This window comes from Eleginops maclovinus, chromosome 19, assembly GCF_036324505.1.
Source record: "Eleginops maclovinus isolate JMC-PN-2008 ecotype Puerto Natales chromosome 19, JC_Emac_rtc_rv5, whole genome shotgun sequence".
Taxonomy (NCBI): Eukaryota; Metazoa; Chordata; class Actinopteri; order Perciformes; family Eleginopidae; genus Eleginops; species Eleginops maclovinus.
In genome coordinates this window covers 7,843,515-7,859,285 of record NC_086367.1, presented here as the reverse complement: position 1 = coordinate 7,859,285, position 15,771 = coordinate 7,843,515, and the positions used below count along the sequence as shown (strand labels likewise).

General features: G+C 38.6%; 2 protein-coding genes across 2 annotated transcripts; both read right to left on the bottom strand.

Annotated features, from left to right (window-relative positions):
- Positions 1-2,015: 2,015 nt before the first annotated feature.
- On the bottom strand, positions 2,016-4,959 carry kcnf1b (potassium voltage-gated channel, subfamily F, member 1b). The gene has a single exon (XM_063909270.1). The coding sequence runs from the start codon at positions 4,827-4,829 to the stop codon at positions 3,513-3,515; it is 1,317 nt and encodes a 438-aa protein (XP_063765340.1). The 5' UTR covers positions 4,830-4,959; the 3' UTR covers positions 2,016-3,512.
- Positions 4,960-5,800: 841 nt separating this feature from the next.
- atp6v1c2 (ATPase H+ transporting V1 subunit C2) lies at positions 5,801-14,937 on the bottom strand. Its single transcript, XM_063909348.1, has 12 exons — positions 14,809-14,937; positions 13,732-13,799; positions 13,157-13,242; positions 11,925-12,019; positions 11,293-11,384; positions 11,112-11,207; positions 10,689-10,757; positions 9,621-9,713; positions 9,442-9,529; positions 8,661-8,758; positions 8,426-8,555; positions 5,801-7,394 (listed from the first exon to the last, which is right to left on the bottom strand). Exons 1-12 carry the CDS (start codon positions 14,935-14,937, stop codon positions 7,305-7,307), a joined length of 1,134 nt encoding a protein of 377 aa, XP_063765418.1. The 3' UTR covers positions 5,801-7,304.
- Between the last annotated feature and the right edge of the window lie 834 nt (positions 14,938-15,771).

The following is a 15,771-nucleotide window of genomic DNA, read 5'->3' as shown; positions in this document are numbered from 1 at the left end:
TTACGTCTTTGGTGCATTTGTTTACAGGTTTGCCAGAGATCAAACTCAGTCGGAGAGCAAAAGATGGAAGAAACGGTGCATTAGAAGCACAGATGTCTAGCTTCACTTTTTGAGTGAAGGTTCAGTTTGTCTCACATTGTGGTCTGCAGCATGTCATTTTAAACTGAGTCACCTGTAATGGCTGCTGATGCATTGCATATAAAGTGCTATTTTTTCTGTTAAAGTCAATGTTTGGTGATTTCTACTAAAGCTCCCGCTAGCACTCAAAGGTTCAATGCTAGCATGCCCTATCTACAGCTCTGGAAAAAAATGAAGAGAGAATCTCTATCTCTACATGTATGGCAACCATTCCAGTGTCTGTTGAATTCCAACACAGAGAAATGTTGTCAGTAGTTTATAGAATACAATTAAAAAATTGAATAATTTAACTCAAAGACGTACCTATAAATAGTAAAACCGCAGAAACTGATAATGCTGAAGTGGTGTCTTGATTTTTTTTCTGCAGCTGTAGATACTGTATATCTATCTCTATAAGTGACAGCAGACAATCTGTCAATCTTTTAACCTCTTTTTTGAAAACATTTTTTTAATGTTCTTACTCTTTCATGATAAGGACCCTGTCCTTTTTGTATTATTATCTCTATGTTTTAAACGTCGTCCTTTGAAAAACATTTATTTAATTTTTTCAATTTTTTTTTTTCTTTGTTTAAGTTTGAGAGTGTGGACATGTTTTTCTAATTTGCATTGGTAATAATGTGTTTTAAATGTATTTTTCTAAACATTTCTTTAATAGTTTTGATTTTGTTATTGTTGTTTTTGCTTTGTTTCATTTTTGTATGTATAAACTTTGAACAGTGCATTTTCACATTTCAAATGCAGAAAGTATGGCCTGTTCTTTTTTTTCAATCTTTTCCTGCCTAACCTTTTTCATTTTATGTTAAATAAATGACGTTTACTCTGTCAACTGACATTGAATCAATTATTTATTCCTGCTATTTTTTACCCTCAGCGTGTTAAAAATGTTAAAAAGTGTGAAGTTTGGGATCTGTGCACGCCCCCTAAAAAGATGACAGCATTAACTCCCAGTGAAGCTGACAGCTCATCATCTCAGACGAAGGATGAAGAGATGGAGCCAGGACGAAGGAGTGAGATGCAGACACAGAGAAACAGCAGGTGGGGTGGAGAAGGAGGAGGAGGAGGAGGAGGAGGAGGAGGAGGAGGAGGAGGAGGAGGAGGAGGAGGAGGAAAGAGGGAGCCGAGTGTTTTTGAGAGTTCAGTGTGTGGGTGTATAGCCTTACTTTGAAGTGTTTTCCCGCTGGGGACAGCAGATTTTCGCAGACCGCTGCCTTGCATCGTGTCACAGGCGATGCACAGAAACTCATAGGCAAACATTCTGATAAAGACACACTCTGAAAACATCTCACAGCATCAGCAATGGTATTCACACGGACAGTACACACTGACCCATTCATGCTTACAATACAAACTCTGCCTTAGTGGAATAAAATCTGTTTTTAAAGCGACTTCTTTTATCATTCCTGCAAGATGGCTGCAGGAAGAAGAAACAAATACACAATGACTGAATTAGTAGGAATAGTAGGAAGACTATTGTACATTTGAATTAATGTACAAACATGTGTGACTTTTTAATCTGCATGTAGAGTAACTCGTAAAATATGATCTTACTGTAACGTACACATTTGAGATTACTATTTTAGTAAATTTTGAGTGAATTATTGTACTTTTTTACTCCACAAAATATATTTGACTATCTTGACCTTAAATTATTTTATTTTACGATGCACTTACAATATAGTCGTTGCATATTAAATGACAGAGAAGCAGTTATCTTTTAATCATTTCTCAAAAGGTACACACAAATTGCACACACTTATTTTATTTTACTTTTATTGCAGTCTTGAAATGTTATCGTTCCTGTTTCAAACACATAAAGCATTGCATAACTGTTATTATTGTTATCATTATTATTATTATTATTATCATTATTATATGTATCTTTTTGCGAATGCAACTTGTGAACATTTAGGGAGGCATTGTGTTCACAAAGCTTGAATATCAGATATAGATTGTTTGTTTTTTTGTAACGAAATGTTTGCTTATTGCCTTGGATAAATTAAAAGCATAGTTTATAAATGTTCCCACCATCTTTCCCTTTCTGTCCCAAGGGAATTCAAAATCACATCTTCTCACTGGTCAGTGGGATCAACCATAAAGTAACACAAAATACATCTTTTTACAGCATGATCTGATTTATGACATTAATCACACGCTTGTTTTCTGGGGGCGGCCATTTATAACTCAGCTTTAGTCATATTTCAGCATATATCATTCTTCCAACAGGCATTTCTTAAAATGATAGCAGCTATAAATCCCCCCACAATGCTCCTTTCCAAGTCCCTGACTGATACATGTGTCACCAAGGCACTGAAACCAAATATGTAACATATCAACAAGATCAATTTCTCAGTTGTACTTCCCTCCAAAGAATTCTGTTTTACTTATCATACATTTGTGCCACCTTGTCCATGAGTATAGGTAACAGGTGATGCTTGAATGATTTGTTATGCACCAGTGTGAATATGTAAAGAGTTTATTCATGCACAACTTTTAACACAATAATAACAACAGCATTTGCAATAACAAAATCATGGATTGAAAAATACTGCATCATGGGATAAGCAGCACGTGTGACAGCCAAAGCAGAAACATCATAGGACCATAACAAGTCTTAGTGAATGTGTATGAATGTTAGCTTCCCTAGAGCAAGTGTTAATGCTCTGCATGAATGAGGTGGTTGAATGATTTGTAGTATGTAAAGCGCTTTGAGGAGTTGAAAAGACCTGATAAAGTGCTGTACAGTGTATTTATCATTTATTCCTTGGAAAGTCTTTGCTGCCTCCACAGTCTCTTATTCTCATTCCCACTATAGGGGTCGGCAAAGCATCCCGCGGGGCACAACGCCTTCTTGACTTTAAGAAGTGTACAACAACTTATTTTAAAAAAATGTTTTTAATATATACAGTTGGCTTGTATCTCATGATTGCATTGGCTTTCGTTTATACAATTTTTATTAAATGGTTATCTTTTTGAAGTTTTAATTATTTGATAAGCTAAAACAAGATATGGGCAAGTGAAAACCTGAACAAAAACTATTCTCTCTTGGGTAAACACTCTTGTTGTTCATATAAAAAGTATACAGGTACAACAAACGTAATACAGACAAAGAGATGTTTGAAAGTTTGTAAAAATAACAGGAAACCTCATGTCTGGTTCAACATTCACAGGAAATAATCAACATTCCCAAAATCACTAATTTTACACAAAGTTCCTGCAGTTTTAGTTTCATTATTTGTATTAACTGGACATTTTATCCTTATTCTATAATGATGTTGAATATTATACAAAATATGTATTGTATATGTCACAGGGGTCATCAGTTTACCCAATGACGGAAAAAGGGCCCCCTTAGGGAAAAAATAGTTTTAGAGCCTCTAATTCCTGCTTTTTCTGCGCAGGCCAGAATTCTTGAGCTCCATCAGCTCCACCTCGTGCTTTGCTGCAGTCTCCAACACTTTCTGCTTGTTGTAAAACACCACGAAGTTATTGATGATGGGGTGGATGGGCAAAGCGATGGCTATGACTCCACACAGAAAGCTCACGGCTGCATTGCACCTGCCCAGCGTGGTTTTTGGGTAGATGTCTCCGTAGCCCACCGTGGTCATGGTGATGATGGCCCACCAGAAAGACTGAGGGATGCTGCTGAAAAGCGTCTCTGGGTGGCTTTGCTCCATGGTGTAGGCCAGCGCTGAGAACACAAAGATGCCCACCCCCATGTACATAAGGAGAAGCCCCAGCTCCTTCAGGCTATTCTTGAGCGCGTAGGTCAGAGTCTGCAGCCCGGAGGAGTGGCGAGCCAGCTTGAAAATACGCGCGATACGCATGATGCGCAGCGCCTGCACCGCCTGTTGGACGTTAGCCAGCTCCATCATGGATGCGGTGCCGAGGGATGTGAGGGTCAGGACAACGTAGAAAGGCATGATGGCCAAAAAGTCTATGACGTTCATGAAGGAGAGCGCGAAGTTCAGCTTGTTCGGAGAGGAGGCAAGACGCAGCAGGTACTCAGCGGTGAACCATAACATGCAAGCGGTGTCGATCCCCACCAGGATCGGGTGCTCCACCAGTTTGTCCTCAGCGTCCATCAGCTGTAGCTCCGGGATGGTGCCTATGCACATAACCAATGCCGAAACCACGACAGACAGGAAGGATGTAATGGCAATGACGCGCGCCGGAAGAGAGGACCCCGGTTTCTCCATCAGTCTCCATAAAAACCTCTGGCACCGCTGGGTGCGCGTAATGCACCGATCCTCCTCCAGGTCCTCCAGAATCACTTTCACTTTGTTCGCGATCTCTGTCAGCTCCTCCTCCTTCTCACTTAGGTAACTTTTGCAACATTCATCCAAAACGCTTTGGTCTATTTTCCAGAACTCCATCTCCTTGATGAAACAGATGGGGCAGATGCCGGGTTTGATGTGGATTTCATCAAAGTAGTAGACGTCGATGATGCACTTGAATGCATCAGGATCTCGGTCGAAGTAAAACTCCTTTCTGCCCGGATCGAAGTCATCACAAAGCGACGATATGACTTCTTGGTCCTGGGTGGAGCAGGTCAACAACTCCGCCAGTCTGCTCTCAGGGTATCGGTTCAAAACATCCCCAAAAAGCTCCACCCGGACTCCGCCAATGTTCACAGCAATCTCCCCCTCGGTGCACGAACCTCTTCGATATTTTGGTTTCGGAACTGTCCACATTTTTGTTTATTTTTTGACTCAATAAGTTGGTGGTATATGATGTTAAAGTAAAGCGCAGTAACCAGGATTGATGTCCATTATTTCTGCGCGTAAATGTTTCCTGCACTGTGAGCACAGTTTGAGCGGCAAGCTTTCCCTAACACTTCCCACATCTCTCTCTTGCTCTCTCTCTCTCTCTCTCTCTCTCTCTCTCTCTCTCTCTCTCTCTCTCTCTCTCTCTGTCTCTCTCTCTCTCTCTCTCTCTCTCTCCTCTCTGTCTCTCTCACTCTGTCTAACACACACACACACACACACACACACACACACACACACACTCACACACACACACACACACACACACACACACACACACACTCACACACACACACACACACACACACACACACACACACACACACACACACACACACACACACACACACACACACACACACACACAACCAGATGGATCTTCTTCACGTCTGGGGGATGCAATATGTAGCCTGTTTGGCTGTTAATTATGTAATTAATGGAATCATTAGTCATAATGTTACATTATCATTCATTCATCTCCCCCCTTGCCTGAAACACATCCATTGGAATCCTTTGTTTACCTCAATAACCTAGTGACATCACATTGTATCAGTCATGCTTCTATTGGCTAGCACTTCAACACAGTATGAGAAAAATACACACATTTTTGAACATTAAAGCATGTAAACATGTCAAAGTACAGGAACAAAATACAAATATGAACGTGAAAATGAGCATAGTAGCGCTCATTAGTAGTAGTAGTTTAATACTGACAAAATGGAATCCTGCATTAGCAATAGTGGAATTTAAAGTATTGTTAATATCCAAAGGAGTCCTTCCAATATCAAACCTATTAAGTGATCAAATATCATTTATGATACTAAACTCAAGCTGTGAACATGTATAAACAGAAACAGTGCTCTCTGGTGATCAGATACAGTATAGCATTCAGTGGTGATGGACAAAGTGCAAAGATCTTTTACTGTAGCAAAAGTAAACACAATAAAATATCAATAACGCGTAACCAGAGAAATATATGTTTTATTTCATACTTTCTTCTATCTGACATAACCCACAATGCAACTCAACCGACTACAATTCCCTTAACCATGTTGTATGCTAGTGGCAGCTAATGTAGCTACAAGCAGAGATGAGCAATGGGAGTGAGTTAACTTCTTTCTAACTCTACCCATCAGTTTTTAGGTTTTTTTTCTCTTCACACTTGTCTTAAAGAATAAGCCAATGCTGACTCAATTGACATCCCCTGAGGCCTTCACAGACTTCACGATGCTCCTGCTGGAGCCACAAAAAAAGGCTTTTAACTGCTTTTTTCCCCATAATGCAATAATACTCCCCAAGACCTGAAATCAGATTTGGTGTGTAACATTGGTGAAGTTCCTCTTTAGCGTCAGCAACAGCTACAACACTCACAGTACAATGCTATGTATGCACTAAAGGCGTCACTATATACTGTATAATCCTATACTCGTACCATATACAATATTATGTCAGTAACAAGGGCCATTTTGTTTGCATACATTATACATGAAGATAATTATACTCCTGTTCTCCATAGTCATTATCCTTAAGATTTCAGTGCAGGTTGGTTAAGTAACATCCGTAGTTTTTGGTGATACCCCGCGACAGACAATAAAAACTATTCTATGGCTTCTTATATTTGCATTGAGTGATGATACAGTTACTTTTTAGGGTATTTTACATTACGGAGTACTTAATAACTGAGTTCTTCTTCCACCATTGATACAAATATATATCTAATATATGTATATATTACTTAGTTTTCTTTTTGTTATCCCATTTTTACTCCTCCTTTTTTTTTCTAGGCTCTTATCTTTTTATGTTATATGCTCTTGTTGATATTTGCACTGTGGGACTGCCAGAAACGTTATTTCAATTTTCTGTATGTATAACACATATGGAAATTTTGACAATAAAGTGGACTTTGATTTTGACTTTGAAAAACATTCTGATAAAATATATGTTTGGATAAAACCGATATGTACATAGTCATTGTGTGCGTACCTTTTAGAACAATGTACCGAAACATGTAGTGTTATATAATGTGAAACCTGCATGAAAAAAACACTTGACCACGTCATGGCTTTTTGAGGTTACCAGGAAGATATGCTGACTTCAAATGCTTAAAGCTGTACATCAACATTTACAATAGCAATGAGTGTCATTGCACATTTAAATGGTTCCGCAGTTCCATGTGCACAAAAAGTAATGTCCCTGTGCAGCTGATAATGTGTTGAAAAGAGTATTTACACCTGTGGATAGCTGGACTGTTATTTCTGCAGCCAAAGAAAGGTAATCTCGTGGATCACTAGATCTGTTTTAGTTTACAGTTGAGGGTCTTTGTCTTCCAAGCTCTCATTGGTCCACTCGAGCGACAGGACCCTCATTGCTTGGTCTTTGTGTGGCTCCTCTTTTTGATTAATGCTAGCTGAGCTCCAGCAGGTTGGTGTTGATATAGAAGCAGATGTAGGAGAGGTACTCAGGCTGACAGAGTCCTGGGATGTCAAAGCTCACCTGCTTGGCAGATAGAGACAGGAGACCACAAAAAACAGTATGTCACATTCACTTTGAAACATAACATATGTGCATAGTTCAAATCAGTTACTTTTAATGTATATGTCATTTTTAAATTGTGCAAATCTTGGCTTATTTGAATGTGTATGTGTGTGTGTGTGTTTGCTGAACATAGCCCTTTTTTGCCAACATTTTAAAAAGTAATACATATTTGGTCGAAATTTGAAATCAGAATCTGATTCTTATCCCTTTTTGAAAAACACTGTTCCATTACCATTGAAGATAAAAAACAACAACAAGATAGAAATGGTTTTTTTATGGACTGCTGTTTTTCAATAACCTTCGCATAAAATATAAAAAAAGTAATAGATTGTCCGATCACAGACTGTAGTAGTTTTTATCTGGAAATGCATTATTTATTGCCCATAAAACCACCAAAACCACTCAATTTGACTATTGCTGCTGTTACTGCTCTCTGCCTTTGCCAGCATTTCACTGGGAAGGAATCCTTCAGACAGATGTCATTGTCAGCAGATGGTTGACACTCCTCATCTCCCATCAACATAAATCTGACTTGACAAGCACTCTGACTTACTCTTGGGTCACGCTGTACACACTGTGCACGTTCATTTATACATACAGTTATACAATATAGTTACCAAATAACTTATTATGTTGTATTGGAGAATAAAATGAACCCCACCTCCACCAGCTGCAACTGTTACGATAAGCACATTAATGCATAAACAATTCCAAAACAAAAATATATCACCCTTCTGGGGCACAATGAGTACTTATTTTATATTTGTTGGATTTGAAATCTATTTCAATGCCAATTTTTAGCACTTTTACTAAAGTATTAAATGGAATGCAGGACTTTTACTCCAGACAGATCAGAGTAATTATTCCACCACTGCTTTTTCAACAATAAATGTTAGCTAAAGGCTACATGAAAAAGCTGAAATGAACTTATAAGAATGAGTGATTGATTTGCAACATTTAATGTAGCGAATGTGTGTTTGGCCTCTTACATCAGTCTTGCTGTTAGTGGCAGTGGGGTCCAGATGTTTGAACAGCGAGGCGAGTTCCTCTCTGAGTTTCTTTGAACGCTTCTTGTCAGTGTGCAGCAGAAGAGCCTGATAGTTCACCGGTAATCCATACCTAGCAGGAGACACCTTCATAAGTGCATTCATGGTAAAATGAATCAAATGTCATTTTTCAAGAATGTTAAAAGAAAATGTTTAAGTAGATCACAACAGCGCTGACCTGAGGACTGACTCGGCAAACATTCGCAGTGCTTTCAAGTGAATCCAGGCAATAAACACCTGGCTGAAATTCACCTTCAGCCAACGCACAAAGATTCCCTAAGGACAGGAAGCCATGACATTTAAAATGTACTTTAAACACACATATCTATATTAAAATGACCGTCTTGCAGTTGTACACCGCCACCTACCAGTCAGGTTGCAGGTTACATCCATCCCTGTCCATAATGTCCTCACTTGTCATCATTTCATCCTATTAGTCATGTGGTTGGTATTGTCTTTATTAGCAAATTAAGGCCAACAAATTGTCTTGTGACATCACAGTGACTTTGACCTTTGACCGCAAAATTCTAATCAGTTCATCCTTGAGTCCAAGGCGACGTTTGTGCCAAATTCAGAACAGATTTCCTTTACCATGTTCTATAGTGTTCATAAGAGTGTTAAAGGGTAAATGGACTGCATGTTATATGTTGCTTGTCCAGTCTTTGCGACCAGAGCACTTTGAAGTCAGGATTCACCGATACATTCATACAGAGGCAGCCACTTACCATTCTCATATCATTTTTTTCTTCTGTTCTTTTACCTACTGAGCTCCATCCATTTCATGTCCTTGGGTTAATTTACAGTGGCCTTGACCACCAAAAAGCAATCATCCTTGATTCAAAGTGCGTGTTTGTGCCAAATTTGAAGAAATTCCATCAAGACATTCCTGAGATAACTTGTTCAAGGGAATGGTACAGGTGGATGGAGAAAAACTCTTTAAAGTATGACGTTGGACTCACATATTGTTCCTTCTTGTGAACACTGCGCTGCTTCCTCTCCTGCTCTTGCTTTGCCTCCAGATCAAAGCTGTACTCGCGCACAATGAACCTGTGTGGATCATAGGCTACACTATGGTAAGTGACACATACAACACAGTTTTGACATGATGCAACATTTTCTGGCAATCCGTCCTGCTTACTTGCTCCCCTGGGCTTTGGCTTTGAATTCACATACAGCTCTTTTGAAGAGTGTAACGGAGAAAATGCCTCCCTGTCCATCCTCGTACAGCTTCCTGATGTTCACACAAAATGATGACAGAATATTAGAGAGACAGTGTTACATTTCTGAGACAAAACTCATTCTTAAGCACAATAAGCAAACCCTGCTTTACTGTGTATCTCTCTCTAAATTGGACCATATAATATAAAAATAATATTATTCAGCATTGAAAAAGACTTGATAGAAGCAATTGAGACCCTAAACTTGTCAGGAAAATGTTAACTTTGCTGTTAAAGAAAGTAAGACAATGGGAAATGTTCTCATAGACTTCTATTCAACTTATTTCTGTGATGTCGCCCCCTGCTGGATATTAGAGAGGATGCATGTTTACGGCACATCCTCATATGCTTCACTTTTCAAACCAACTATGACAAAAATAGGGATTTCAAGGGAAAAAAACGTTAGCATGTCAAAGAATTAACAGTAGAGGTGTAGGTAATAAAATGAATGCTGGCCGAGTTCCATGTCACTGTAATCAAGCATCGATGAAAAGTTGTAATATTAGAGTACATCATTTAATTTTCTTATCATAGAAGAGATCAAACTTTAGCAAACCTATATAAAGGATTCCCAATATGATATTCACACTTTCCTTTAATCCAAAATAAAGTCTCTTAAATTGATGTTATACAAATAAACAGACAAGACTTTATCTGTTGCTAAGAAGAACTTTTTAGGTTTTGGTATTCTTGAGTATATCAGTTCGAAAAAAGTTTTTCTTGTAAGGTATGGCTTTCAAGTTTTGGCATTATGTCCAAAAGCATTCAACCCCAATAGAATACATTTTTTCCTCTGAAAAAAACCCACTTCCTTCCCTGCAACTGCTCCAAGCACTGACTCTTACTTTCTGCTGGTAATGGAACACCCGTGGTTACTCAGCCTGACCTTTTGAATTCTGAGAACAGGTACTTAGAGCTTTGCTAGTGCACTTACTGAGACCAAGTAGAATGGCTTATCCCAAAGCTAAGAGTGAATAAAGACCACTCACCTGCTGGACCGTGGAACCACGAACTGTGAAAAAGATTCATATGTCCTCTCCCACTGCAAGTAGCTCCCTCTGTGATCAGAAACACATTTAAACATAAAGAACACATGTGTTTGAACATAAAGTCAAGGTAGAACCTGTACCTAGCGTACCTAGTCATTTAAAATATACTGACAAAAAATGCACAATTATGAGACTAACTCTGCGAGGGTAAGTGCTGTGCATGTTTTCCTAAATGCTGCGCATGTGTTGCCAATAACCCTAACCCTAACCAAAGTTGGTGAAGATTTTTCTTAATTTCCATGTTTATTGGAACATAATTGTCTTTTTATTTGCATTGTCTTTCAAACTGTGGGGCCTTTCTCCTTATGAAGTGTTTTGGGCCCTTGTAATGCATTTGCCAATGTCGGCCACCGTATCACCCACCTGGTCACCACTACCATCAGAGTAGTGAGGTACTCTGAGGTCACCAGGTCTTCGTTCCTCACTATGTCATTCAGACTGCAAGTTTGCAAACTCCCACTGGAAGGACAGACATTAAAGTGTAACATTTCATAGATAATAAAGTGATGTAATTCTTACTTAATACGTCACTGACGTCACTCACTGTAGTTTATGCTCCATGCTTTGAAGACTTGTTTTCACGCTGCTGTACGCTGCAGCCCGGGATTTTAATTCCGTCTCCACCTGGGAAACTTCCTGACACACATGCAAGTGTTAACAGGACATGTAAACATCAGAACATGTGCTGAGATCAAAACAAGCCTGTGATAAGAAGTCAATTATTACTGCTGCTTGCATGCACATTCAAAGATATGATGCTGTTTTTTATTCAATTCCAAAATGTATATGGATTTGTTAAAATTGCTTTTGATTGCAAAATTTAAAACAAAATAATTTCACAATGTGTTAAACTACTTAAACTACTTTTTTTTGGTTATACAACTACACAGTGATTAATTTATCTATCAGCAAAGGTGCCCACTCGCTAATGTTATTAGCATCAAATTCCACAGGAAGTTAGCATTGCTGCAGCATACAGGGCATACAGTCCGTCCAAAATGTGTTGCTAAAGTTCAAATTTGTTTGACATTTCTGTCCAGAGGTAAATATTGGAAAGAAAAAAAGGAGGACTTTCACAAACACATTTTGGATCATTTTCCCATAGAAATGAATGGTGATACAGTGGACTCCCATACATACACAGAGCATACCCTTCTCCTTTCCATTGGTTAGTACCTTGTTGATGATGTCTGCCAGGCTGGAGAGAGGCAGAGCTGTGGGGTACTTGGCTTTGTCCCACTGAAACCTAGTCATGTAGCTAATCAGGTCCACTGAGAAACAGACACAGACACAGACACAGACACACACACACACACACACACACACACACACACACACACACACACACACACACACACACACACACACACACACACACACACACACACACACACACACACACACACACACACACACACACACACAGGTGAGAAAATCAACAGAAAACAACAATGGCACAACTGTAAACACATAACGCCAAACAGTGGAAAAAGAGCTTCATTCAGAAATCACAAGTCAGTATCAATGCTTTACTGTAGAAAAGCACACTTTGTATCACACAGCACCGCACTCCAGGCACATTAAATACCCCTCAGGGACTTGAGGTAAGCTTTCAGGGGCGACACGGTGGCAGTCTGATTCATGCTGTGGTCTGGTGGGGGAAAGTGATCAGAGACAGGGGTTAGCCTGGTTTGTGATGGGTAGCTGTTGGTTTATCCGTCTGCCGTTATGTAGGACAGTAATAAATTCATTCGTTTTCACAGTTTTGTTTCGTATCTGTAGTTCCCCAGTGTTAAACGCAAAGAAACCCAGAGATTTCAGGGAGGTTGATTCGTCACTTTTTCAAAAACCAAAATTATGCAACATATATCCAAATAAATGATTAAATATGAATGTTATAATGTGCTGTTCCAGCTTTATTTTACTTTAATTAAGTCTGTTTAACTAATGCTAAAAAAAAAAAAAGAAAAAAAACATTACTCAAATTGAGAGAGTACTTGAATACGTTCAGTTTATAATACTTATTATAAACATACACAATTTGTAAAAAAGCGTAATAAAATATAATTTACATTTTGGCTACTTTTACATGAAGTTAGCATTTTTTGCTAACTTCATGCATCTGCCACAAAAACCTACTTGAGATAAATTTGAGAGTACAAAAAAAAACGCAGTAAAGATCAGGTTTCCATAGGAATGAAAAAACTAGGGACAAGGGAAAGGGATCGTTGAATGTGTGAGTGGGAGTGGATGCCTTTGTACATGCATATGGAGCTTGGTTTAAGTAGCTCTAAGTCTCATTTTCAGTGAGTGTGTAGCCTGCAGGCTTCTAAGCACTTATTTATGAGTTCCTACCAGGTAATTAACACCCTGTGCATGTTGAGTGTGTGTATTTGTGTGTGAATCACCTCCATTGGCTAAGGCGTTTTCCAGCACTTTGTCATCAGACTGCTCCATCACCTCCCTCATACACTGATGTGTTTTTTTTATCACGCTGATCGGGCAACAGGAAAACACAACATTAAATAAAGAATTTGTTTGATCATGTTACGTTACATGTTACTCATTCAGTGCAAATTTTGGAAATAAAGTACTATTCATGTCTAACAAGGGTTTTACTTATCCTATGTGAGATCTATAAAGAGATATGTAGAAAACAAAGGGATTATAAATAAAATATCAGGCTAAGTTCACAGTAAAAATCAGTGTCGTTTGAACGTCCCAGGCCACATTTTACGTTTATTATTGGCTATCTTGGCTATCATCCACCAACAATGAATTTAGAATCAAGTGGGAAAACTAACCGTCAGCTGACCCTGACCATCAATTAATCATGGCGCAGACCGCACACAAGCTCAGAGTTACAAGTCTTAACTAAAGACACATTAAGCTAAACGTGCACTGACCATGGAGACAAACAGGTTTTGTGTGAATTGACCTATTCAGTTTGTTTAACCATGCTTGGAATTCCTTTTTCTTTTACCTTTCAGTCAGTATGTCGAGCCTGGAGAGGTCATCTGACACGCTGAGCAGACTGTCCAGTATTCCGACCTGGTCACAGCATGGACAACAGTCAGTTGTACTGCGGCTCAAACTGTTTGGCATGTATAATGACTCATGAACACGCTGGCTTTCATGGCGATCCCCCCGAGGCAAACGTTTCTTTTTAGACACCAATTTGGAGATGTGGGGATATTTACTTCAATAACATGGCTTTAGAAAGACTTTGTACCACACTTTGTTTACTTTCTCCTAAATTCACGGGGTAGCATTGGATATTGCGTTATTTGTACATTTAAACATAACATTTTATAAAACCAATGATAAGTGATTTAAAAAAATGAATTGTCTGATTTTAAGGAAGAAACTGAGGAAGTTTCATGGCAATATTTATTATTTCATTTTTAAATGGCCTTTATAAAAATGACTGTTATATGTCAACAAAATAAATCCACTTTGCTTTGTCCAATTCTGTGATTCCTGTTCTAGAAATGTGTGCAGATTTGCACATATTTCATAAGATAAAGACGCATTTGCATATTTGATCGCAGAATACCAGAAAACTTGTAAAATTATGCCCTCAATGATAGTAATTTACTGGGGTCATGGTGATATCTCTTAGTTTATATATTGTTCACCTGGGGTGTCTCCACTTGAGAGTCAGCCAGTAGATGGCCACATATCATTTTACTAATGCTTTTCAGGCTAGAACTCTTGATAGAAATTAAAAGCTGCTGTTACAATATGACTCCTGGCAGCCGAGGTGAACATGGATGACGTTAAGTGAATTGGGTCAGATGGAAATTTTGCCTCAAACTGTAGAAAGCAACCTGAGCCTTTATCCCTTCACCAGAGAAGGACACCAAACACCGTCATCATCCTCACCACACTCTACTGTACTGCGATAAACGATGAGCTAACGAACAGTTCTTCTTGCGATTTGTTTTTGTAACAATGCTGTACTCGCACTCCCATAGCTGGTCGTAATGTATATATTTGATAAGTTTACTTTACTAAGCTCTCCCGGGCTCTTCATTAGGAGAGATGATACACAGCTCACCTTGAGTTCTGGAATGGAGAACCTGCAGCAGGAGGCCAGGTTGGTTTTGGCAATGTTGCGCTTCAGTTTCTCCACACTGGTCAAACTGGTCTTGTCCAAAGGGACAGAAATCAGCCAAAAGTCTGTCATGATTCCCAATGCGTCACATGTAATCCTCAAGTCCAATTCCTAAAAAAAATAAGCTTTGGCCCCAAAAACACTGTGACCCAGGGAAAAACACAAAGAATGAGATGAACTCCATCATAGAATCATGTATAGGCTTTCATACTATCACTACCATCCTATACTTTCAAAATCATATTTTTGTCGTATAATTATATTTATGTTTTCATTATTCGTTGAGTGTAATGGGATCATACCAACATGTTTTTGTTTATTATGGCTACTTATAAAAGAAACTACTAAATGAAAATAAATAAGATTTCAAAGCAATGCTTCTTACCGTCAGGTTACCTTCATGACGGTGCCGGGTCAGTCCCACTGTGAGTGTAGGAAAGTCTGAACAGCAGCTCCACCTGAGACTCACTGACAGCCAGCCAGCCAGCCCACAAGAGGCTGTGACATCACTCTAGGTGACTTAAGTAGACTTTGCTGACACTCTTCATGTTCCTCTTGAAAGAAATGTGTTTCTTTGTATATACATATACATGTGTGCTTTGGCAAGCCAATTGAGCTTTTTCATGTGTGGAGGATATAAAAAATAAATTCTTACTAGTAATTATGTTCATATCAGATATCAAAAATGTAATTGTAACTAGTTGTAATGTGTATTTATGATATCAGAAATGCGATTTTAACTCGTGAGATTTGTGTTGTTTTTCTCATTCATTTCAATGGGAGTTTGAATTTGAACTAGTGCAAATACCAATTGAAATCAGAAATACTATTTCAACTAGTTCAAAATCCTTTTTTGATATCAGGAATTCAATTGTAACCAGTTATAAATACAAATTGAATTATAAC